Source organism: Cibotium barometz, chromosome 12, assembly GCF_041138505.1.
Source record: "Cibotium barometz isolate CiBa-2024 chromosome 12, ASM4113850v1, whole genome shotgun sequence".
NCBI classification, from domain to species: Eukaryota; Viridiplantae; Streptophyta; class Polypodiopsida; order Cyatheales; family Cibotiaceae; genus Cibotium; species Cibotium barometz.
In genome coordinates, this window is record NC_141057.1 from 49,125,980 (window position 1) to 49,153,332 (window position 27,353).

At 43.9% G+C, this 27,353-nt stretch overlaps 1 protein-coding gene across 11 annotated transcripts in view; it reads left to right on the forward strand.

Annotated features, from left to right (window-relative positions):
• The first annotated feature begins 1,211 nt into the window (after positions 1-1,211).
• Positions 1,212-27,353, forward strand: part of MAP1A (methionine aminopeptidase 1A) — a 75,604-nt gene continuing 49,462 nt past the window's right edge. For 2 of the 11 annotated variants that reach the window (XM_086806622.1, XM_086806625.1), the window contains exons 1-3: positions 1,219-1,408; positions 22,412-22,504; positions 22,953-23,003. In XM_086806622.1, coding sequence (XP_086662748.1) covers positions 22,428-22,504; positions 22,953-23,003 — 128 coding nt within the window. In that variant the 5' untranslated portion in view covers positions 1,219-1,408; positions 22,412-22,427. Of the gene's footprint in view, positions 1,409-22,374; positions 22,505-22,952; positions 23,004-27,353 lie in introns of all 11 variants that reach the window. The other 9 variants (XM_086806624.1, XM_086806626.1, XM_086806629.1 and 6 more) reach the window with 8 other exon arrangements.

Below are 27,353 nucleotides of genomic sequence, written 5' to 3' on the forward strand. Positions count from 1 at the left end.
ATTACTACTTCCATATACTACAAGAATCCATAATGTGTTTCATATGTCTCATATGAAGGCATATGTTGGACCGGAAGTTCAAGTCTTGGATGAGCTACCCTATGAATGAGAATGGCATGGTGGAATATATTCTCGAGAGAGTGTTGGGCATGAGGGAAAGGATCCTTCGCAATCGTTCTTTGCACGAATACCTTGTTAAATGGAAGGAATTACCTCAAGATGAAGCTACATGGCATCCCTCCCACATATTGGAAGATATGAGCACTTGTTGAATGCATCCAATGGGGAGATCAAGCCATGTAACAGTGAATATGCTTGCTGTAATTTTCTGAGATTTAGTGTTTAGAGGCTAATATGATGCTCAATTGGGATGCTATTGATATATGCACTTCATGGGGAGTGTGTATCACATGATGCTATGTTTTGGTGGTTGTTTGGAGAGCATTACATGAGATTATGAAGCTCTTAAGCATGGCTATGCTCTCTTGGACAATTTTGGGATATTACATAGTGTAGCTACATGTATATAGTGGACATCCTCGTGCCAATGAAGTTGAAGAATGTTTTGAGGACGAAATATATTTGGGTGGGGATGGTTTGTAATGTGGTGGTGGCCAGGGGTTCACGAGCATGTTCATATGCAACGGCTTTGGGACCTGGGCTTATGGGCATGGACATAATCATTGAGAGTGAAATGGGCCAAGGTATATAAGACAATGGCTCATAGTTGTAAAGTAACCTTTGATATCTTTTATGAATACACATTACCTTGATGTCTATGGCACAAGAATCCATGGTGAGCTTCTCCCATTATGAGATCTAGGACGGTGACCAACACTCATGTTGTCTATTCCCTGTAATGCAAGTGGGCCTTCTTCTTGCACTATCATTGGGCACATATAGGTGTCCACGTTTCTTCTCATAAGAAGCCGATGTTAACATGCTTGTTTGTTGCCAAGCATTTTACACATTTATGTCCCCTTTTTTTTGCTAGGAATACATCACACAAATGTTTACCACTGCAAGAGGTGGGTGGGCTTGAATCGAACTTGCGTCCCCTAGAGAGAGCTGCTAGATCGAGCCGATGAGTATCTTTTGAACATTTTCTACTGGTACATTTTTCAATGAATATGCATTTTAAAGAAAATATCTGATTTTTTGAGAGGATGCTTGTTTGGTGGCGGCTTCGCTTGTCCGGATGGCGAGGGGGATGGCTGTCCGGCTTATGTTGGGCGGCCGAGAGTAAGTCTTGTAGACGACGCGACCACATAGAATAGCGAGGAACTGAGTTTTACCTTGCTCACATGTTGTTTGCCGCTTTTTGACTTTGTGGGCCGACAGCCCGGCTTCCTTCTGCAATTAAAAGGAGCGCAGGGCCTCTCGTCAGGTGCATGTTTTTTGTGTGAAGGTGAGTTCTCAAATGCGATAATGCCTGCATATTCTTTTCAATGGCAAGCTTATACCTGTTTAAGTTTAGGGAGTAACAAGGTAATCAACTTGCTGTTTATGGTGTTTTTCATAGCCTGCATCCTCTAGCTTACTCCTGATAATAATTCTTGGCTATCTCGATACCGTGAGTTCAACCGCACCAGTCTGAGTTGCTTGTGATAAGCAAATCATCCACATATCAAGCTGATCAACAGACTGTCACCTCGTATAAGGTTGTATTCTCAGAACCCAGTTCACCTCGGCCGTGTAACTTCGTCTAGAGTTATGAGATATAGATAAGGGCTATCCATGGGGCAGCTTAGGGTCTCATCACACAGGAAGAGAGGTAGATGTGACACAGAACCACAACTACAGATATGCCTAATGTATGAGACGCACAAGATACAGACAGAGAAGCATACGCCCAACATACTATGAGATTCGATGGGTTGTTTGTTGCAAGAGGGATTTGGTTCTCTCTGTCGAGTCATTGGTTATGAAGATCAAAGACGTGACTGACATGAGATACGGGGACATACAGAGAAAATCATGAGACATACTAGGATCTTACTCAGACACTTGTCACATCCTTTTTAAATAACACAGATCAGAGCAGAGCCAGACAAACACGTGAAGAGGATGAGGATATACCCCATAGTGACTCATCTAGAGTGCGACAAGCATGACTGAAGGTGCAACATCTAGATGGTTAGCTGCCTCTAGGTTCCCACAGGTGACCCACTGGTTTGAGAACTTGAGAAGGTCCAGTATGAGAGTTGTACATGTCTCTACTGGGACCCTGTTTGATCTCATTGGCTCTTCAAAGGGGATTGCTTGAAGAGGATGTTACCCTATCAGTCTGCTGGATGATAGATTCCTTCATCTTACTGGTGATTCTAGTGGGACGTGCTTCGCTCCAAGCATGCAGCGAGGGGCTACCAGGGATAGCCAGGTCGGAGCAGGCTAACCATGACCAAGAATGATGGGTGCTAGGTGGAAGGTGTCAATAACCCCTAATTTCTCGGATCATGTGGGACATGATTATCTTAATTACTCCTACATGCATGTGTCTAGACTTTGGCTAGGGCCATAATGAACATCTAGAACATGGCGGGATTACAAAGGGATCTGTCACGTGGCCCATAGAGATTGCCTTTGGACTTTCTGGGCAGGACCCAAACGATCCGGGATTTGCACGCTCTGGCCATGTACATATCATGTACTATATGGCAAGGTAAGATTTGAACTCTCTAACCTTGTACACACACACACACTTTGCAGTTCTTATGTACCTAACACTAATCCTCGGGACTAGGTGACTTATGGGTTATTGTGATTCATTTAGTCATAGAGTTGGCAGATGGTCTGCGCTTCTGCCATGGACATGGCAGCTCACAGGTGGTCTTGCCGAAGGTCCCCTAGGATAGGCTCTGGTGTTATGGGACACCAGGACTGTTTGGCTTAGCCTGCGGGGACCCTAGCCCTTGGCTCTCGGGTGATTCTTGATGGAATCTATGGTTGGGAGATGAGTTTGCCTGTACCCTTCTATATGTACTAACCTTGTGTGTTTAGCTTGTGTACCGGGTGGTTCTATGGGGGCTTTACAATTGGTATTAGAGCTTGCTTGATCATGGAAGCAGAAAGGTTTACAAGGTTTGTGTGTCTATCTTGTGTTGCGAACTGGTCATCAAGTATCTCTCGATCACCATGCTTTTGTTTGATTTGCAAATCAAGTAAGTGTTCTCTTGTTAGGGTTGCACGAAGAAACTTGTGGATTTTGTGGAGAGAGAGAGAGAGAGAGAGAGAGAGAGAGAGAGAGAGAGAGAGAGAGATGAAATGAAATGTTATATTAACGTCTTCAAAAGGCCATAATGACCTATGAGACCAAAAAGTTACATCATGGTGGATCTGATACAATGTCTGGATATTATTACAGCCATCAAGACCTGTATGGGCACACCTACCCATGTCCTTGGAAGATTTTCTTGCCATACAATTTGTACCAACTACAAATTCCAAGGAAAAATTAGTGTTTTTCGTAAGTAATGTAGAAATTAGTGTTTTTTGTAAGTACAGTTAATATCTAATAAGTGTATACCAACCTTATCATAGGCCCAATTTCTAGATTTTTGTATCCCAAGTAGGCTAAAAAACCAGAAACAAAAAAAATAAAGATGATACTACTGGCACCTAGAAAATGAAACTGGAACTGGAAGGTAAACAGAAACCCTTATAGGGTGTGAATATAGTGAGGGGGGGGTACGCTATGGAGGTGAGTGGAGTACAGTGAGGGGATACAATATCATGTGGGACGGGGGGGGTACACTATGGAGGTGCCTCCATCTCATAATATGTGCCGCATCAGACGCTGGCGGATCTCCTCAATATCGTCTGTGGTGGTTAGCACCCTGACTGGGTGTCCCGCATGTCTCGCAAGAATAATCCGAATCCGCCGCTACAACCTCCGTCTATGCTGGGATGCCCTCCTCCGTAGTCGTGGGCGTCTGGACCACCCAAGCTCAGTCGCACGATCAATCAGTGTACCGCTGGTGTGGGCGGTATCCATGTCCTGCTGCTGCTGTGGTCCATCTGGCGCAGTGATGGCTGGACTAAAGAAGTCTGTAATGTGCCTCTGAGTCTGGCTCTCTGTGCGCCTAAGCAGGCTATCTCTATATCTCCGCAGCTCAAGCAAGAACAATCCCAAACATCTCTGGTCCTGGTACCCCATGACTCTGGAAAGTGGTCCAAGACCCTCTCTGAATAAACAGTGGAAACGACCACGTATCTCATAGTATGCAGTACAATGGCATATATAATGCAGCTCTGTCTCTGGCTCCCCATGGCATATTCGACATATCCTGGCCTCAGCTGGTATACCTCTATATCAGCCAATCTCAATCTCAAGCTGGTGTGAGGATGTGCGAATCTGACCAATAGCACATCGTACTGCATAAGACAAGTGTACATCCATGTAATTGGGTCTGATCACAAAACCATCTGCTGTGAGCTGAAGAAAATGCTCTCTGTAGAAAGCCATCTTCTTGCCCAGCTCCTTAGTGGGCTGTATCCATGTCCTCCTGAACTAAATCACGACGGATGAGTTTGGTAATCTCTGTCCGTGTGAGAGTGAGAGAGGGTGCCTCCAGAGAATACTGGAAGGGAGGCAATTTGTCCATGCTAAAACCATGTGCTTGGAACCAAGATGTCATCTGTCCATACCAACAAGCCATGTCTCCCTGTAAAGCTAACTGTCGGGAGGACTCAAGGGCGAGACGTGCATATCTGTCTCGGGGGAGATCCCACAAGCCATGTATGTAGGAGACTGATCTCGTAAGAGCCTCAATCACCAGAGGGGCAGCCGCTAGCTCTGCTCGAATAATCTCATGAGGTACCAAGGCCTTGGCTCTAATAATCCTAGCAATCATAGATACCAAAGGCCTCTCCATACCTCTCCACCCGCCTGCGCTGTGATGGTCCACTGAAGGTCCCCGTATCTGCACTCCATAAAGCATAGCTGATGTCACTAGAGTGTCAAAAAGCCAAAGTTTCATTCGAGGTTCCTGAAACTGAACCTGCGAACACATCCTCTCCAAACCACCCAGGGCTGCATGTGCTCTAGTCAATCTAGTCTCTGCTGCTCTCCTCATCGAAAACACTGGCCCACTGAATACTACCCCAAGATATGTATATGCATCTGTATACTCCACAATCTCCTGCCCATATGTAAATGTGGGAGCTGATCGCCTAACCCACTGTGGCGTGGTGTTAAACACCATAACCTTGGTTTTGCCAAGATTGACAGACAATCCACTATCATGTGCAAACTCATGTAAAGCATCCAGATGACGCTGCATACCCTCAGGGGAGTCAGAGATCAACACAATATCATCAGCATATAACAATAGTGGGATCCATGTACCTGCTAGCTGGGCTCCTCTGTCCCCCAATCTCTTAATGTAGTCAGAAGCCTCATCCACATACATACCAAACAATGAAGGAGATAACAGGCAACCTTGCTTCACTCCTATAGTGGAGTGAACCAAAGTAGAGACCCCCTCTGGGGTGCGTACCTGTCCTGCCAACTGATCTATATAAAGCCATAATCCCCCATATGAGCTCTGTGGGTACCCCCATCTCCTGTAATCGCCTCATCAATCTGGCTCTGGGCACTATATCAAATGCTTTGCGGAAGTCCACAAAGCTACAATAAATCCGTCGCCCATGCGACCTGCCCTCCTCAATAATGGCCCGCAGAGTCAAGATGTGGTCAAGAGTAGAGAAACCTCTCCTGAACCCTGCCTGTCCCTCTGCTCGAATGTCCTCTCTCTCTGCCCATCTACTCAACTGCTGCTCAAGAATGGATGCATACAATCGTGCTAGTGTGTGACCAATCATAATAGTGCGATAATTCCCTGGCTCCATAGGGTCCCCTGACTTGAAGATAGGCACGATGGTGGACATACTCGAAGTCTCGGGTAAGCCTTCACACATAGCACGATTGAACATCATTGCTAGAAGTTCTGCCAGCATGTCTCTCGCATGAATAAAGTGCTCAGCGACCAATCCATCATGATCATATGCTCTCCCAGTCTTCATCCTATCAATGGCCTTCCTTACCATCTCTGCGGTAAAGAAAGTACATGTCTGTGGGCATGGTGCTGGCGGGTCAGGAAAAGGTGTCTGTCCAGGAACTGTATATAGAGATGCTGCATAACTACCCCAGACCTCTGTAGAAGTGATGGCCAAAGCAGGGGAGGACACACCCTCGAATCCTGGCTCAAGAACAGCTGGTATAATTCCTGCTCTAGCTGAGCAAGGAAGGCCCGCTTCTTCCTTCGCACAAGGCGCCGGAAGGCAATACGTGACTGTCGGTGAGTAGTGACTCCCAAAGCAACCTCCCGCTGCAGTCGGGCTCTTGTCTCTCTGCACTCCTCATCATGAGAGAGAGAGAGAGAGAGAGAGAGAGAGAGAGAGAGAGAGGAGAAATATTAATGTTTACAAAAGGCCAAAATGATCTATGAGACTAAAAGATTACATAACGTCCATGGAATATATCATCATGGGTATTAAAAATAAAACAAAGGAACAAGATCTGAAATGCCAATGTTGATCCCAATACAAGGAGCGTCAGGCTCTCACATCATCCTAAAATATCCCGCATGGGGCGTTGCATCATAGTACCAAAAGTAGTAGAGCTGAGCCGGCGGGAGAAAGTCCTATGGTGGTGGGAAAGGATGGCTCTGATCCTCCAATGGTGATGTGAGCGTGGGTAGGGGCCACGGCGTGAGGGGCATCAGGCTATGTATAACTCAATGGCTTTGTCTAGTGTCACTTTGCTCGGCCAGGCTCTTACATCAACATGGAGGTCGTGTGTAGTGGGTGGATCTGCTCCCTGAGCTCTAGTCTGGAAGAAGTTTGTGAGAGCTCTTTGTGTTGGTCCTCGGGCGGGTGCAGCTGGTTTGGGCGGCAATAATGACTCCTTGTGTAACCCCAGCCATCTTTGGTCTAGGAAATCCATGTTGGGGATTTAGGGTTTCAAAGAAACAGAGAAAACACACACACACACACACACACACACACACACACACAACAGCAAGCTCTCAAGAGAGAGAGAGAGATGGTGATAGCTACTCAAAGTAGATAGGATACAAAGATGTGGAGCAAGTGAGTTGACTCCACAATATCAAAATACACGTAATAAGAGTAGTGTCCTTTCACACCTAATATCCAAGGGGAAAAACCCAAAGGGAGAAAAGTGCCCTTGGTTAGCCCATGTTCACATGTGGCACTACTCATATCATAAGTGGCATAAGTCATAGCATATATGCCAATAAATCCCACTTGAAGTGGCAATGTGAACCTGTCCAAGGTCTGAGCAGATCACTTTGTAGTAGGAGAGTAAGCCTAAAGCTTTGCGTAAAGCTTCAAACTTCTCTCGAGGCAATGCCTTCGTTAATAGATTGCAACATTGTCCTATATAGAGCAGTAAGATAATGAGATCTCCCTTGCGTGAATCCTCTCCCTGACATAGTGATAATGAATCTCTATGTGCTTAGTACGTGCATGAAACACTGGGTTTTGTGCCACTACTATAGCACTTTGACTGTCAGTGAATATGGTGGTGGGTGTCTGCTGACACTCACGAAGAGCAATCATCAATCTCCTCAGCCATACACAATCTATTGTGGCTGTAAAGGCTGTCTTGTACGTAGCCTCACAAGTAGATGTGGCAACAGTGGGTTGCTTTTTGCTCAGCCATGATATGCATGAATGTCCCAAAAAGAAACAATTCCCATTGGTGGATTGCTGTGTATCATAGTCACTAGCCCAGTTTGAATCACTGTAAGCATGTAACTGCAAGCTGCCCCCCTGGGATATAGCAACGCAAGATCCAGGGAGCCTTGAAGATAGCAGAAGATCCGCTTCATTGCTTGGTAGCTTGCCAATGCTTTGTACTTGGGTTGTGCATAAATTTGCTACATTGGGAAACCCCAAACTGAATCTTTGGGCGTGTGTTGCATAAATATATGAGGCAGCCCACTGATTGGCTGTAAACACTTATATCTAAAGGCTCTCCAACATCATTCATGCTCAATTTCAGCCTTGGCTCCATCGGAGTAGAGCTGGGCTTACAATCTTGAAAGCCAAATTTGTGCAATAGCTTTTGAATGTACTTTGATTAGTGTACATAAATCCCTACATCTGTCTGCATGAATTGTATGCCCAAATAATAATGCAACAATCCCAAATCTGTCATCTTAAATGACGATTGCAATTCAGCTTTGAATGCTGAAATTTTATCCATATCATTCCAAGTTAGCAACATGTCATCCACATAAAGAATGAACATAGTCAAAGTGCCATGATCCTCCTTAACATAGAGGGTGCTCTCCGTTGGACTATTGCAAAATCCTTGTGTGGTCAAATAAGTATGTATTTTCTCATACCAAGCTTGAGGAGCTTGTTTGATACCATAAAGTGCTTTTCGAAGCTTGTATACTTTGTTTTCATGACCATGCATCACAAAACCAATGGGTTGATTTACATACACTTCTTCCTGCAAATCCCCATTGAGAAAAGCTGATTTTATGTCCAACTGATTTACATACACTTCTTCCTGCAAATCCCCTGTGACATGCGGGGAACTGATCGATGTTAAGCAACCTTGGATTAGTGCTACACTTTACTTAAGAGATGATTAACTGAGATGGACACAAGAGAGATGAGTGTCAATGCAATGCAATGCAGCTATATTAGATGATGAATGTGGTTACAATGAGATCCAAATGGATCTATGCTGTCCTAGATGATGCCTACCCTTGGAAGAGAGGGAAACATGCTGAAAGAATGAGGAATGAAGACTGATCCCTGCTCCAATGCTGAGGTAAACCCTTATGCTGCTGGTTGTCCCTCTCTGTAGGAGTATGAGAGATGTCTTTATGCTGAAATCTGAGGATGAATGCTGAAGATGCTTACATGCGATGAAGTCTTGCTGTCCCCAAGGATTTTGGAAGGAAAACGCTGAAGACCATTGCTGAAATGCTGACTTCTATCTTGGAATGAGAGGCGCCAGGCTATATATGTGTAGGGCTGCTGGTCGGCCAGCAGGGCCTGTCGGCCAGCAACCCGACTTGAATAACAGCCCATAAAGGCCATAATACTGCTGTCGGCTGCCTCCATGCTTGCCTATATACTTAGCTTTAAATGCTTGAAATGTTCCATGAGATGCAGATGATGTGTACATTGTTGTAGGTGCCATTCCAGCCCCATACAATGATGTACAAGCTGAATTAAATGCTTTTAATGCCTGTAAAATGCTTGATAAATCATACATAAATATTTGATAAATATTTGATGATGATTCTGATGCTAGAAATGATGCCATGTCACTGTACACCTGAAGGGTGTGCACGTGACATCCCCATTGAGAAAAGTTGATTTTATGTCCAACTGATGCACTTTCCATCCATGATGGGCAGCCAATGCAACAACACATCTAACTGTGGCCATACGAGAAGTAGGTGAGAAAGTCTCATCATAATCAATGCCTTTTTGTTGGGCATATCCTTTGGCCACTAGCTTGGCCTTGTACCTATCAATGGTACCATCAGACTTTCTTTTTAACTTGTAAACCCACTTTGTGCCAATGGGCTTCTTACCTGCAGGCAAGTCTATCAAATCCCAAGTGCTGTTTTTATGGATAGAATCCATCTCATTTTGCATGGCTTGCATCCAATGCTCATCCTCATGAGCCTCTTCAAATGAATATGGCTCATCTGCAGCACAAAGCGTACTCATGTAAGCAACATCTGCGTGTTCTCTTGCATTACGTGAATCAGTCCATGTCCTGCTACCAAGTGGAGCTAAAAGTTTGCTCTCCTGTAAAGTATGGGGCAGCCAACGAGGCACAACTCTAGCCTCCTCCGTTGTTGTCCGCTCTTGCTCCATTGCTTCCTCCACATTTTGAGGTGTAATGAGCTCATTCATGGGCTGATTTTGAGCACCTAAATGCTGTCCATTGGGCAAAGTTGATGGCTGATCTGTTGAGCCATCAATTCCCAACGGGAGAAGTCCTTCCTCCACATTTTGAGGTGTAATGAGCTCATTCATGGGCTCATTTTGAGCACCCAAATGCTGTCCATTGGGCAAAGTTGATGGCTGATCTGTTGAGCCATCAATTCCCAACAACGGGAGAAGTCCTTCAAACATGTTATGTGGGTTTGAAGGTGGTTGTCCAAAAAATTCAGCCAATGGCTGGTCTGAATTTTCAGCAAATACAACATCTTTGCTGTCCAAAATTCTTTGTGTGGAAGGATTAAAGAGACGGGTAGCCTTTAATGCCACTGCTATAACCCTCAAATATGCACTTAGCTGCTTTGTCATCAAGCTTATCTCTCAATTGTTGAGGTACATGTGCATATGCTATACATCCAAAAACTCTAAAGTGATCAACTTTAGGTTTCCTTTCGTGCTAGGCCTCATATGGCGTGATGGTTTTCAATGCTTTGGTAGGGCATCTATTCAACACATGTGTAGCACACATTATTGCCTCCATCCAGAATTTGAGGCAATCCTTTGCCTTTAACCATGCATATAGCCATTTCCATCAAAGACCTGTTCTTTCTCTCAGCAACACCATTTTGCTGAGGAGAATATGGCATTGTGCATTGATGCTTTATGCCTTTTCTGCCATAAATTCTTTGAAAGCAATGGACTTGTATTCTCCTCCTCGATCAGTATGGAGGGTTTGCACTTTGCAACTTGTTTGATTTGTGCCACAAAATGCTGAAAACATGCAAATACATCAGATTTGGCCTTCAAGGGATACACCCATGCAAATTTGGAGTAGTCATCGATAAAGGTTGCAAAGTATAGATGCTTTCCAAAAGATGGTGTCCGCATAGGACCCCACACATCACTGTGCATAAGCTGTAATTTCCGGACAGCCCTTGTTGTTTCATCTTTTGGGAATGCATTTTTGTGCATCTTACCCAATATGCACCCTTCACATACATGTTTTGGTGTTAGCTCTACATGAGGCATATCTTGTACCATATTATGCCTTTGCAATATTCACATGCCCAAACTTGGCATGCCACAATTCTATCTCATGCATGGCAGGTGTAGGAGTGGTAACCACATGAACATCATGTTGTCTCCTGTCAAACTTGTCAAGCTGATATAACCCATGGTACAATGTGCCGGAAGTGACCAATGCATAGCCACCTTCATGGTCTTTCACTGTGCATCTGTTGTCCTCAAAGTTCACTGCATATCCTCTTTTAGCAAAGGAGGAGACGAACAACAAGTTCTTCTTAATCCCTGGCACATACAATACATTTGAAAGACATAAGTCTACACCATTTGCTGTTGTGAGGATCACCTCACCAACACCCTGAAGTGGATAAGAAGAATTGTTTGCACATGTTACCCGCTTGCCTTCTAGGGCAGCCATAAGCTTCTTAAACAAATCCCTCCATGAGGTGATGTGTTTAGAAGCACCATTGTCAAAATACCATGTGTCGTGTGTTTCATTGACATTGAGAGATATGCTTCAAAGATGCATCATAACTGCAAGTGATGAAAGTCCACTCATCCTGCACAAGATTTACTGATGCATCATCTTTCCTTGCAGGTGATGAAGAAGAATCTACAGCCATGCCGCTTTCCTTTTTCTTCTCCTTTGCAGCCTCTTTCTGCACTCTTTCAAGTAATGACCTGGCTTCTTGCAATAGGCTTCTTGCAATAGTGACATTTGCCCTTCGTTTTGGACTTGCCTGCATCATTTTTAGCCTTTTGTGAAGGCTGTCCCGAATTAGCCTTGGACTGAAAACTGTGTTTGGCTTTTCCCTTACCCTTGTCTTGGGCAGCAAAAGCCCCTTCACCACGCATGCTGGAAGATTTCTTCTTCCGATTATGTCCTCCTGTAGCAACAAACCAACCAACTCTTCAAACAAGATTGATTCAGGGTTACCCCGCATAGATAGAGTGAGCGATGTGTGGAAATTCAAGTAGGTTTCTGGCAAAGATGATAGTGTCTTGGAAACCAACTCCTTTTCCGAAATGACTTCATCAATGTTGAGCAGCTGCTCCCGAAGATCCTGGATCTTCGTAAGATGATCAGCCATACGACCACCTTCATTCATGTCCAAGCTCTCAAGTTCTTTCTTGAGAAATGCAACCCTAGCCTCATTCTTTGCATGATACATGGTTTCAAGTACATCCCAAGCTTGCCGTGAGGTCTTGCAAGATCGAATATGTGGTATGATTGATCGCTTTATTGACAAAGCAATCAAAGCCATCGCTTGGGCATCTCGAGTATCCCATCTTTTCTGCTCATGTGAGGGAGGAGTGGGTACTGCTGCTTGTTGAGCACCACGGCCAAGTGTGTTAGGTGCTATGTCAACATGGCGTACATCTTCACCTGACACATAACCCCATAATCCTTTGGCCACAAGAAGGTTTCGGACCATGAAACTCCAGAGGGAGTAATTACTGCCATCCAATTTGTCATCTTGGGACAAAACCCCGAATATATCGATCGTATTTCCAGCCATATGCTCAAATCTCTTCACCAAGAGAGATGCAAACACGTGCAACCAAATATGCTGTAAAAAGCACTTGTAGGCAAAATCCAAAATGCACCGGAGTGCAATGCCAGGCAACCACAATGTCTTGTATAAATGTTTTGCCCCAAATTTCAAGTTGCAATGCTCAAAATCCCCTAATTTTTGAGTACCAATGGGCTAATTTATGTGTCAATTGCACATAATTGACAAAAGCCCCAAAAATTTGTGTACCAATGAGCTTCGGTTTTGCGATTAAGTAATGATTTCATGAAAGCCCCAATTTTCTCTGTGTCCTGTAAATGGAATTGTGCAAATTCTAAAAAATCTCCAAATTCTGAAAAATCCCCAAATTTTCCTTGAATTTTGTAGCCAAATGTTGCCCTACCCTATTGCCTGCACTTGAATCTTGCAATGAAGCAATAAATTCACAAAAGTCCCTTGATTTGAACCAAAAAATCAATTGATGAAACCTTGATTTTTGCAGTAGGCTCCCAAATGTTGTGAGTTTTTGCAGTAGGCTCCTGAACCTTCTCCATAGTGCTGCTGGTGGGTTGATGTGGGGGAGGGGCTGTAGCAAGTGGGAAGACCAGTGGAGTGCAGGCGGGCTATTGTAGGTGGGAAGACCAGTGCGTGTAGGCGACGTGTGGCGAGCAGGAGCCGATGACGGGAGTAGGTGCCTGCCAACGAAGGAATAGGCTGCCGGCGATGGGAGTAGCTGCCAGCAAAGGCAACGAAAGATGGCGGGCTGACTTATGGTTCTGTCACGGTGACGGCGGACGGTCGGATCTAGCATGGTGACGGAAGACAACTCAAGATTTCCACCAAAAGTGGCCTTTGTCACGTAAGCCCTCCTTTGTTAAGCGAAGAAGATGATCTCTGTAGAAGGCCATCTTCGTCCCCAGGAGTTGAACAAGTGAACACTAGGTCCTTTGAGTATCTAGTCTCAAAATGTCCTTCTTGAGGACCCTGTTCAGCTTTGTGCAACTGAGAGAAAAGGAGGGGGCCTTTATGCAATACTGAAATGGGGGGAGTTCCCCCATCTGCATGCCATGTATACTGAACCAAGTGCTCACGTGTGCATACCAACATTGCGTGTCTCCGTCTAGTGTAAGCTGTCTCGAGGACTCTTAGGGCAAGCCGGGGGTATCTATTTGGTGGGAGGTCCCATAATCTCTGCCTGTACGTCATTGTCTGGAATAGAGCCTTTGTCACGATTGATGCAGCCCCCATCTTCGCTTGCACAATCTCATGTGGCACTGAAGTCTTACTCCTGATCATGTGTGAGATCATCATCACTAGGGCCTGGTCCACAGAAGTGGGACCATGAATAATAGAGGACATAAGAGCATAGTTAACAAACATGTTGCCCTCATGAATTTGTTTCCCTAAAACTCTGGAAGATCTCCTAAGAGAACCAAGCGGAGGAGTAGAAGGAAGCTCACGTAACCCAGAATTACGAACTGTTTGAAAATACCAGCCAGGCACAGATCTGCTCGAACTCGTTGGAGGAGGAGTAGAGTTATCATCATCATCTGATTGAGAATCCATAGTTGGAGGTGTAACAGAAGCAGGCGGCGGCGGCGGCGGAGGAAGAAGAAGCTCACCACCCCCTTTTGGAGATGTAGGAGTCTCGTCAAACACCATTTCACGGCTCACAACTTCTTTGCCGGCCTGCTGATCATATAAACGATATGCCTTGGACACAGAACTGTATCCGAGAAAAGTCATGCGCTGAGACTTTGAATCCAACTTGGAGGAATGGTCCTTAGGCACATGTACATACGCTAAACAACCAAATACCCGCAAATGAACAACAGAGGGCTTCTCACCATGGAAAGCCTCATATGGAGTTTTATCTGGAATAGCAGCAGTAGGAGACCTGTTCTGAATATAGATAGCAGTAGAAGCCGCCTCAGTCTAGAAATGTCGAGGTAACGAAGAATGCTCAAGCATAGCACGGGCCATTTCCATGATGGTCCTATTCTTCCTCTTTGCAACCCCATTTTGTGATGGAGTTTGTGCTATAGTAAGCTCTCTTTGAATGCCATGATCCTTGCAATATTGAATGCCATGATCCTTGCAATATTGCTGAAACTCTTGGGATGTAAACTCACCCCCTCTGTCGGTCCTGAGAACCTTGATCGTCTCTTTTTCCACCTCAACCCTCCAATCACAAAAGTGCTGAAAAGCTTCATCCTTGGACTTCACAAAGAAGACCCAAGTATATCTGGAGAAGTCATCCTCCATCACGAGCATGTACACCGCCTTATTCAAAGACGCGGTGCTCATAGGACCACATAAGTTTGCATGAACAAGAGCAAGTGATGTCGAAGATCTGTGTGTCGCCTCCTTTCGAAAGGCGGCTCGGTGTTGCTTCCCTTGTAAACAAGAGGAACAAACAGAAGATGGAGCCTTGATGGTCGGTAAACTCTCAGCCAACCCATCCTTCGAATCTCGCTGTAGAAGCTGATAGCTCAAATGACCAAACCGAGCATGCCAAAGAGCTGAAGAAGAACCGGAAGTAAGCAAAGCAGTCAACTTGTACAAGCCACTATCCTGGACTCCCTAGGCTTTAGTAGACATTAAGGCAGATTTTATCGATGTCTTCCTAGCTGGATTGCCTTATGGTTTGCCGCCGAGCAGGTCGGTAGATCATAAGATTGATTTGGTTCCAAGGCCCCAGCGTGTGTGAGTATAACACCTTACAGGATGAGCCAGCAGGAAGAGGGCAAGAATTTCGACAGGTTGTCGGAATATATCTGGATGGGATACGCAAGAGTAAATTGCCTATTTTACGAAGATTGACCTTCGCAGTGGTTATTACCAGATACGTATATAGATGTCTTTAAAACAGGTTTCCATACGTGATATGGCCATTATGAGTTTCTCGTGTTACCTTTTGAGCTTACGAATGCTCCTACTACATTTTAGCAAACGATGAATGATCTCTTTCAAGATTATTTGGGGAAATTCATTGTAGTGTTCTTAGATGATATTTTAGTTTATAGTCGTACCCTCGAGGAGCATGTTGCCCATCACCTCCGGAGAGTGATAGAAACTCAGTTCATTGGATTTATAAAGCATGTTCTTTTGAACTAACCTTATACAAACCTGCACCTACTCTTGGGCACTGATGACGTGAGTAGGGATGTCATAGCTTATTGTCCACGCTATGCATGATAGAGTTGATGAACCTACACTTCATGTTCGGATAGACATTGGAGTTAATGGTTGCACTTTTGAGTCGAAGTCTTTTTTTACAGTTTAGCTTAATGTTTGGTTCTGGCTCTTAATGCTTTAGGTCTAGAGTTTATAGTTTTCTGGTTGTATTATTTAAGGTTCTTCCGCTGTGTTGTGATGCTCTGTCTTTCGTATTTGAAGTGTTGGTCTATTCAATTGTTCCGGGTCCCCTATCGGTTTCAGTGAGATCTTTAGCATCCAAACACTAAGTAGATAGAGAGAGAGAAGAGAATGTAGACAACAAAGTAATGGGTCTCAAATACCCACTCAAGGGCCCCCTCGTGCAAGCAGGAGTATTTGCTTGTATTACTTCTTTGGAGAACTTCTATACAATGCTTGAGAACAAGAGCTATGACTACCCAACGCAAGGACAAGGAAGACCGTACGTCGATTGAGAATCCACCAAGGGCACTGTAGAAGACTCTTCTAGGCCACTGATGCAAGCCCAGAATAGCTGTAGGACTGCACATATGCTTGCTGACTACTGAAGTGGGGCTTCAATGTTGCCTAGGGAGGATGAAGACTGACTATTTGTTTGCAAGAAGACCTAGGCCTCAAGCACACTAGCTCTAGCAACTCTCTGACTTGATGAACTGAATTCTGATTTGATGATTTATGCTGAATACTGAGCAATGGTATTTATATGGAATATTGCTGTTGGTTAGCCAACAAGATCCGGTAAGGCCAAAATAGGTGCTTCTTTCACCTTAATCTTGAAAGTCTGGAAAGCCTCGTAAAGCCTCTCATTCCAAGTAATAGGACTATTGGACTTACGTCCCCGTCCTCTAAGAAGGTTCGTGAAAGGAACAACCATATTCAAATAATCCTTCACTAACTTTATAAGAAAGACAATGAATCCCAAGAATGCCCGAAGTTGCCTCACTATCCGAGGAACTAGCCAATCCAGCACCTTTAGAATCCACTCAAGATCAATGCTCATACCATCTCGAGAAATCCAATGACCTAGGTATGTAAGCTCCTTATAGAAAAACTCACAATTAGAGAGTTTAGCATCGTGCCTTTGAATCCCCATAGATATATATATATATATATATATATACCTTCATAAGGTCAGAAAAATCTGAACTTACGAATTAGATATTTGAGAAAGAAATAAACAAACAAAACAAAACAATCAAAAAAAAATTAAAAAAACAATAAACAATAAAAAAACAAAAACAAAAACAAAAAACAAAACAAAAACAAAACAAAACAAAAAAACAAAAAAACAAAAAAAGAAACAAAAAACAAGAAACAAAATGAATGAAAGAAACTTTAAAAAATAAAAAATAAAAACACACACACACACACACAAGAATACACACTTCTTCTTAATAAGAACTTTAACCTTTTAAGCTAAGATACTAAACAACAATTGAGCTGGAATGGCCGGCCCCCCGTAGGAACTTCTTTATTCACACAGAAGCTTTTACAAGATACCAAGGTGCGGGTGCATACAGCACCGGATTTTCCACAAAGCATCAGCACAGATCTTACCCATATTTCTATCCAGTGCCAAGATACAAACATCTCTAGGAGCTGTCCAAAATTGTCCCAAAACAGTCCTCAAAAATCAGCTCATACACCATCCATAAATCAGGCCGGTACGAAGCCAAAAGCTGCCCTGAACTCCATGCCAAATCACCCCACAAACTGGGCCTCAAATCAGCCCCCGAAGCGCTCTCAAATCACCCCTGAAAACAGTCCATAAAAACAACCAAAAATACCCCTTTGCTGTGGAAACCTGTACCGCCTTTTGTACGGCTGCAAGACCACTGTATAGCTGCTGTACCATCCATACAGTCAGCGTAGAGAGTAGAGGAGGTGCTGTACGGCCTCTGTACGGCCTGTGCAAGAGGGAAGACGGCTGTGTGCTGTATGGCCAGCGCAACAGAGAAGAGAGAGAGAGAGAGTCTGCAGTCGGCCAGCAGAGAGAAGCCTCCAAAAGGATGCGCATCGCAAAAAGAGAGAGAGCCGGTCCCTTTTAATAAAACCAATAGGCCAAATTTGCCTTGCTTTTCCCCTTTTTCCCAAAATAGCTGGACTTTGCCCAAAATATCAACTTTATGCTTTCCTTGGCTTGTGCTCCAAGTTTTGGCCAAAAAATATTAACTTTTATGCTTTTCTTGGCTTGGTGCCCAAGTTTCATCTAGGCGCCTTCTCTTGTCCACCTGTCCACGCCCAAAATAATAATATGACTAGCCCTTCATGTGAAAACACCGACTTACAAATATAATAAGTCACTTTAATGATAAAATCTCATGGTGCTCATGCTGTATGGCCATCTTCGAGGCCGAACCATGCTAGTAAAGTGCTCTAGCTTTCTTCTGTGGAAAATCCCCGTCACACCTCGGTTCCAGACAGTGTGTATGAAACATTGTTCAAGACTGGTGAGAGGACCAAATTGGTGACATCCCCTCTGTCTTATTAGACAGTTGTCAGCATGATACCATTGAAATATCCTTCAAATATAGCAGATCCACTGTGCATCAGTAGTATTACATAATTCCAGATCCACAATCCGAAGTTAGATACGGGACCAAGAGCCAACCGTATGAAGAAACAAACTGTATCCATATCATGAGTCAACAACTTTGATAATAAGTAGACACACGCACAATAGCCAATTGTGTCTCAAATATCCATAAATCCATAAGCCAGATAATAACTAGACACAGGCACAAGAGCTAACTGTGTCCCAAATATGTGTAAATCCATACGCCGCTTTTCTGAATGTTTAGAGATGTTGACTCCTTCCGAAAACATAAGTATGAAGTGAGCACCAAGGTTGCTATACATGTACTGGTAAAAAGCACATCATGTCATCATGTCACGCTGTATCTGCCATACATGTATTGTCATGTCAAGCTCCATAAGCCACACATGTTCTGTCATGTCAAGCCTCACAAACCATACATGTTACCATGTCAAGCCTTAGAAGCCACACATGTTCTGTCATGTCAAGCCTCACAAGCCATACATGTTACCATGTCAAGCCTTAGAAGCCACACATGCTCTGTTATCTCAAGTTTCATAAGCCACATATGTTGTGTCATGTCAAGCCTCAGAAACTATACATGTTATGTCATGTCAAGTTTCCCAAGCCACACATATTCTGTCATGTCAAGCCTCAGAAACCATACATGTTCTGTCATGTCAAGTTTCACAAGCCACACATGTTCTGTCATGTCAAGCCTCACAAACCATACATGTGACCATGTCAAGCCTCACAAGCTACACATGTTCTGTCATGTCAAGCCTTAGAAGCCATACATGTTACCATGTCAAGCCTCAGAAGCCACACATGTTGTGATATATGCAAAAGACGTAAACTCCTGTTGACATGTCAGTGGGCTCACACCTGAGTTCTTCCGGGAATCCATCCACATACATGCAAAAGGAATGTGCCATGGCATGATCGATGTGAGAAAATCCTTCTCCGAAAAGCCGCCAAAATAAGCACATGTTCACACAAGCCAGGAAAGCTCAACTGGCACGCTATTGTCCAGGACAGCCCTGCATATCTTCGACCAACCATGCGAGCGTGCCATGTTGGTATCAAAGACTAGAATCAGCCAATCCATGATATTGATAAATAATTCATAGTTTTGTAACCGCATATGCGACATATTCTAGCATCCCATACCACTAGAATATTCCCCATATGAGATCCTTGTGTAGGCGACAATTCTAGCATCCCATACTGCTAGGAGCCTCCAATACACCAGACCAAAATCATAAACTATTTATTAAAATCATAGAAAAGCTTTTTCCAGAATCAGAAATGTTTTCCAACGCCTTTCAGAAAAAAATAACTTTCCTGAAACACATCTCAAGGTAGACATGAGAAACATTCTTCACTTGCGTTAACAAGGGAGTTCAACATGTACAAAATTCCAAATATTTGCAAAAAAAGCATCAACTTGGTAAAACTCAAAGTATACTTAGCTTTTCTTTGCTAGGTTCGTCGTGAAGCCAAAATAAATATCTCCTCAGCATACACATAAGATACCTTGAGATATCGCTCCATATAACTTGCTTGTACAAAATTTAATTTAAAATCTAGAATAGTCCATATGGAAAGACTATTGAACACGGGCACATAAAACTAAGTCCATACTTCGAGGATCAATTTTGTGAATCCATAAATCTTTATGCTAAGCTGTCTACTGCTTATGCGTTGGACACATGATTGCTTCCATAAGCCTAATAGCCAAGCTGTTGATCACTGAAGTCCCCACTTTGATCTTTTCTCTTTCTCATTGTTGGAAGGAAGCCTTTGCTTTCGAGAAAGCCTAAGCTCTGATACCAATGAAACCGATAGGAGACCCGGAACAATTGAATAGACTAACACTTCAAATACGAAAGACAAAGCATCACAACACAGTGGAAGAACCTTAAATAATACAATAACACCGCACTGAGCTGGAATGGCCGGCCCCTCGTAGGAACTTCTTTATTCACACAGAAGCTTTTACAAGATACCAAGGTGCGGGTGTATACAGCACCGGATTTTGCACAAAGCATCAGCACAGATCTTGCCCATATTTCTATCCAATGCCAAGATACAAACATCTCTAAAAGCTGTCCAAAACTGTCCCAAAACAATCCTCAAAAATCAGCTCATAAACCATCCATAAATCAGCCCGGTATGGAGCCAAAAGCTGCCCTGAACTGGTCCTCAAATCAGCCCCCAAACTGCGCCTCAAATCAGCCCCCGAAGAGCTCTCAAATCAGCCCTGAAAACAGTCCATAAAAACAGCCAAAAATACCCCTTTGCTGTGGAAACCTGTACCGCCTTCTGTACGGCTGCAAGACCACTGTATAGCTGCTGTACCACTGTACAGTTAGCGTAGAGAGTAGAGGTGCTGCTGTACAGCCTCTGTACGGCCTGTGCAAGAGGGAAGACAGGGCTGTGTGCTGTATGACCAGCGTAACAGAGAAGAGAGAGAGAGAGTCTGCAGTCGGCCAGCAGAGAGAAGCCTCCAAAAGGATGCGCATCGCAAAAAGAGAGAGAGCCAGTCCCTTTTAATAAAACGCAACAGAGAAGAGAGAGAGAGAGAGTCTGCAGTCAGCCAGCAGAGAGAAGCCTCCAAAAGGATACGCATCGCAAAAAGAGAGAGAGCCAGTCCCTTTTAATAAAACCAATAGGCCAAATTTGCCTTGCTTTTCCCCTTTTTCCCAAAATAGCTGGACTTTGCCCAAAATATCAGCTTTATGCTTTCCTTGGCTTGTACTCCAAGTTTTGGCCCAAAAATATAAACTTTTATGCTTTTCTTGGCTTGGTGCCCAAGTTTCATCTAGGCACCTTCTTTTGTCTACTTGTCCATGCCCAAAATAATAATATGACCAGCCCTTCATGTGAAAACACCGACTTACAAATATAATAAGTCACTTTAATGATAAAATCTCATGGTGCTCATGCTGCATGGCCATCTTTCAGGCCAAACCATGCCAGTAAAGTGCTCTAGCTTTCTTCTGTGGAAAATCCCCGTTCACACCTTGGTTCCAGATAGTGTGTGAAACATTGTTCAAGACTTGTGAGAGGACCAAATTGGTGACACTCACCAAAGTAAAGGTTTAAAGAGGGCCTTGTTGCGTGTTATCATGGGCAACCTTAGTGCACATAACACAACTAGAGAGAGAGAGGGGAATTGTTTAATTATTTTTGTGTAAGAGGACCACCACCCGCTTGCAACAATCTTCGACCTCTAGTATAGTGGTGTTATTTGTGGCATTTTCTTTTGTCATTTAATTGTCTAATTAAGTTGATAGTTTAGTGCTTTGATATCGGCTTTCCTGCTACATTAGTATCAAAGCCTAGACTTCCTTTTTGGTGGAAGATGGTTATATCTTATCAGTCTTGATTATAAGCTTAGTCAATACATAATGGCTAGCCACTCAACAAGACATGTGGAGGCCATTCCTGGTTTGTTGATAGACTGGAATACTATTCTTCCTTCTGTCTTGAATCTTATCTGTTTGCAGTCTATCGATTTCAATTCTAAGTAAGCATTGGGTCTCCACCCAAGAGTCCACACTCTTTTGAAACCCAGTGAGCAACGTATGCTTGGGTGTTGATGAAAACATAAGTATCGCTTTGCTTACAAAGAGGCTTTAGTTTTCTTTTCTTTCCCTCTCTCCCTCCATGTCTCGTTCTTTTGGTTTACCACTTCCCCCTTCTATTTGTTATTGACTAGTTTTCTTGATTGTAAAATCATATTTTGTTGAGTTTTTCGTTTCTATACTTACTTTTTTAGTTGAATATTATGAGATTTTTCTTTTTCTTTTCATTCTCTTATTCTTCACAAAACTTTTTCTATTGTTGTTTTTCTTTGGTTGGTTTGCTGTTAAACAACATAATATTCTCTCAATTTGCACGTTTGGATATATTCCCGTCTTATGAAGGTATATAAATTTCAGCATCCTTCCCAAGGTGCTTATAAAACCTGGTGCTTGTTGCAAAAGAAATTCGGTAATTGTGTGTTATTTTGTTGATGATAGCTGATTTTAGTATTAAGAAAAATACTTTTTTCAGCCCATGTTATCTCGTGTGTTTGAGGTTTTTACACTTTTTCAATTGTTTGCTTTTAGATCTATTGTTTGATTGTATGATGATACTTTTTGAGTTATTCAGGCTTGGCAAAGGCTAAAACGGATGACTTGTGGAGCAGACACAAAACAACAGACATGGATAACTCTAGTGGGGAGATTGGGGGCGACTCACAGCTCGCTTGTTCAAGGTGCAGCAAGCGTGCTGTGTTGCAGTATGTATCTACACCTAAACTTAGCAATGTAAAAAAAAAAGTGAGAGAGGTGACTGAAATAAGATGCTATCGCTACCCACTATTGGAGTGGGTAGAGTCAAACACTGTATACCTAAACTTACCAATGGTATTTTGAGAAGGTTGTTCTTAACTGATTATAGAAAAAGCTGCACTACATGGATACGCCTTTTCTGTTGTTTTTTTGTGTGGTGTGATCACAACCCATGCACACAAAGTTGCTTTTGGGTTTGGAATCTGAAGTTGTGGCTGTCATTGTGCAAACCTTGTCCTGAAAAAAACCACATGGGAAATTTTTATGAAAAAATGGTCAAATTCCCACATTAACATGGGAATTTCCCATGTGGTTTGCACACATTGAACCTTCTTGTTAAGATTTATGCACACGATAACATGTGCTGTGCTAATGGAGTATTATGGTGCTGTGCAGGTGCCCCAAATGTATTGAATTGAAGTTGCCTCGTGTCAATGCCACCTTTTGGTTTGTCATCCGTCTCTCTTCTTACAATTATTTGCATAAAGTGCTGTGTTTTTCTTTTATAAACTCGCTTCCACAAAGTTCTGCATGATGATGCTTCTAAAAAAAAGGAATTGCATCTCACATTTTAATCATGGAATAACTGAACCCTTAAGCTCTAGGTTTGAGACACCATCCTAGACACTAGTTTGTGCCATTAGTTAAGTTGCTTAAGTTGCTGTCCCCCCCCCCTCCCCCCCTCCCAAAAAAAAAAAAAGAAAAGAAAAGAAAAGAAAGGAAAAAAGAGAAAAGAAAAGATCCTTCCATTAGTTACCAAAAATACAGCCGAATCAGCTGAGTACATGACCCAGTCTCAATCTTGGGGGAGAAGAAAACAATGGGCTCTTCCTCGCTGGCTGGCCGCTCTTGGAGGAAGGCTATCTCATACAATTGGGGGAGGGGGGGGGGTTGGGGAAGGTGGGAACAACCAAACAGGTGGCCTGTAAGGCCAAGTAACCTTGCTGTCTTTGACTCTGAGGAAAGGGCTGGTGCTCCAAATCTGCAGAAAAGCCTCTTGGGGCTTTTGCATACGCTCAGAGCCACCTTGACGCTTCTCCCACTGTTGTGTATGATGTCTGTCCATATGCTTCTGATGGACTGAGCGGGTGGGGTGGTAGTGCTCTCTATGGCCTCGCTGCAAATGAGCATACCAAATGTGTCTTGCCAGTACACTGCTGATGATCTCCCACCTCTGACAAGGATGTCTTACTCTCGTATCGTGATTTGATAGTACTGGGATTTCAAGTCTGTTTCAAAGAAGTACTTGGCGCCATGCAACCTATCAAAAATCTCATCGATGCGAGGAATATGATATTGATTCTTGATGGTGCATTGGTTAATGCCCCTGCAGTCCACACAGAGTCTTAAAGGTGCCATCTCTTTTCTTTTGAATCAGAACGGATGCTCCCTAAGGCGACACACTCGGTTGAAAAAACCCTTGGTTAATCAACTGAGAGAGTTGCTCTTGTAGCTCAATTGCCTTTGGTGGGAGTGACATCTTGTAAGCTCTCTTGGCTAGGCTCTAGCTTTTTCTCATGATCAACTTCCCTATAAGGTGGCAATTCTGGAAGCTTCCCTGGGAATAGGTCCATGTAATCAAACAGTATTCTTAACACCATCACTTGTAGATTAACACTAAGCAGGAACAAGAAGACCTAGTTTAAGAGAAGACCATCCTTTTTTACTCACGCACATCAAGTTCTCTATTAATAAGGAAATGGAAGCTCTCTTTAATCTCCTATACCCTCGTAAAATCCTTGTCTTTCTCATAGTACAATGATAGGGAAATCATAGCTTGCGCTATGCCCAATATGCAAGAATAATTCATTCTCGCTCAATCTCAATTTACATATACAAAATATCCATTTTCTACTTAAGGAGAATGAAAACCCTAATCCTTATTAACCATACTAATTCACAAACTCAGCATCATAAAACAACAATAGTTACTGTACTCTTTTTGGGAGAATAGGAAGAATCAGATTGTCTCTAATCTTCTTATAAACCATAAAAGAGAAATTTAAAGAGAGGCTTAAGATAAATTAATTAAGAAAACTTTTCATGCTACCTTGAAATTCAACATGAAGACGGCTGAGGAGGTGAGCTTGCGCTGCTGATTCCTGCCCCCGCCTCTGTCCCTTCTTTTCCAGACTGCCCCTTCTGCCTCTACCACAGCTGCTTCCGCCTTGCACCAGCCGCCTGCTGTGTCCTTTCTGCTGCCGCCTACCCCTTCCGCCTCTGCCCCAGCCTGCCCCATTGCTGCCCCCGCCTGCCCCTCTGCTGTCCCCGCCTGCCCATTTGCTGCCCCCGCCTGCACCATTGCTGCCCCGTCTGCTCCTGCCCATTTGCTCCCGCCTTTGCTCCCCTTCTTCTGCACCCGCCTTTGTTGCTCCCACATCCTGCTTCTGCCTTGCTGCACCCGCCTTGTCCTCCCCCGTTTCCCTTTTTATTTCAGCAGCATTTTTATTTGGATTCAAGTCGGCCACCCACACTTCCTCGATTGGCTTTATGGCTTCTTCTATCGCAACCAATCTTTCGTCACCCCCATTGGCCGGGAGAATCATCAATTTTTCACAAGACGAGCTCACCTCTCTTCAGCATGACATTGACCTTGAGGTCCAGACCACCCTTGTTGCGAGAGTTTATGGTTTCCACCCCTCGTTCGGAGGCCCGTGAATGGCTTCTAGCAGCTCTCCCTTCGGAGGTGATTGTGCATTTCCAGGATACTTGTTTGCTTGGTCGAGGCTTCTTCCAGGTGGACTTCCATTCTTTAGAAGTTACTTCTTAGGTTTTGGTTGGCAGCCCCTTTCCTCTTGGCCCTAGGAAGATTTTCTTCTTTCAGTACCAGGTGGGCTTTGATCCAGTGGTGGAGGATCAGCGCCTTACCCCGGTCTCACTGCGGTTCCCTGCTCTTCCTCGGTCTTATTGGAAGCTTTTAGCTTCCATAGGGGCATCCTTTGGCCAAGTTCTAGAGTTACCAGTCCTTTCGAGCTCTCCCGCCTCAGCTTCCGCGGCTGTTATCGCCACTCTTGATGGTGTACCCCAGGTCCTTGTGCTTGTTCCTGATCCATCGATTACTGATGATTATATTATGCTTCAGAGACCTGACAGATCTCATTTCCGCCAGAGGCACATCTGACCAGTGTCAGATTTGTCGTCGACATGGCAACATTGCTAGAGATTGTTCTAGATTGAGGGGCGATGCTAGGAGGCGGCGTGGTTCTACCCATCAGATGTCTTTTGCAGTTGTCGAGACTCCAGTTGCTCCTTTACCACAACAGACCACACAATGTTGGGTTGTGGTTAGGGATGGTAGGCACCCTCGGACCCTTGTACCTGCCCCTTCATCCACACCCCTTGTGGAGCACCCTAACTCTTATGCAGCTCTTGCCTCACAGGATGTTGATCCTTCTTTGGAGGATGAGGCTTTGCAGGCACATGATCTCGATCCTTCACAAGAGGATGTTGCATTACAATTACATGATGATTGTACCCTTGAGGATGATGTTGCGCATTCGCATTGTCATGGTACCTCTCCAGTTTTGAGGACTAGCCTTGGATTTTCCGTGGAGTGGGAGAGAGAGGTAAGGTTTACATTGTCAGATTTTTCCTCTGCGAGACGTACTTGTGTCTCTAAAGGGGGTCCTTCGTCGACCACGAGATATGGTCGTTCCTACTCTGAGTCCTTATGAGGATTGTCTTTTGGAACATTCAGGGTCTTGGGAGTTTTTTTCCGCGTCGACGGAAATAAATTGTAAAAACCGAGCTTTATTGTGCAGCTATAGGAGGACCTATGGATGTACTGCTCTTGCAAGAGCATAAATTGGATGCTAGCCAGTGTGGGAGATCAGGCAAGCTTCTCTCAGGACACACCTTTTGGTCACCAGCCCTTGGTACCAAGGTGGTGTCTCTATCTCTGTTTCAGCTTTGATCTTGCCTTGAATCATTGGACATGGTGTCATTTTGCTTGCGAGAGCGTAATGGATCCTTCTTATGCAGGGTACTACACACATTGGTATCCTCAACCTCTATGCTCCTAACCATAGAGGTGAGAGGATTGTCTTTTGGAAATCTCTAACTACACTGATGTCTCTTGCCGACCATTGGATTATTAGTGGGGATTTTAACATGGTTGAGACGCCAACAGATAAAAGAGGTGGACATGAGGGCTTGGTGCATCCTCTCGAAAGAGCGTCTTGGGAGAGGTTTATACTCTCCATTCATGGCAGAGATTGTTGGCATGAGGATGACGTTTCGAGGAGACCATCCACTCTTCTTTATTCATGGTCTAAAAGGAGAAGAGATGCAGGATGTATTTATGCATGGTTAGACAGATTTTATGTGGATGATTGGGTGCTTGATAGAGGGGGCATACTTTTATTGCTACAGGCACCTCTAAATTGGATCATTGCCCAGTGGTTTTTTGTATTAGAGATCCGAATTGCCATGGATCAGCACCCCATGTATGCATCCCTGATCATTTGTTTTCAGATGCAAAGCTATCACGTTGTATGCTTGATACTTGGAGATCTCATGATTTCTCATAGGCCTCTCAAAACCTGGCCTTTGCTCTCAGTGATATTAGTGACTTTTATTATACATGTGCCCTGTCTAAGAGGCAAGAGGCCTTGGATTTAGAAAGGGCTATTAGACGTAGACTGGCTACCCTATAGAAAGAGCATGAGAAACATCCTCATGCTCAATGGGTTGAAGATTCTTTATGTACTGTTAGGGCATAACTTCATCACTCTCTTGAGCAGCGTGCACATTACCGTTTCCATGCCCAGGAATCCTTTTGGACACAGATGGGTGGCA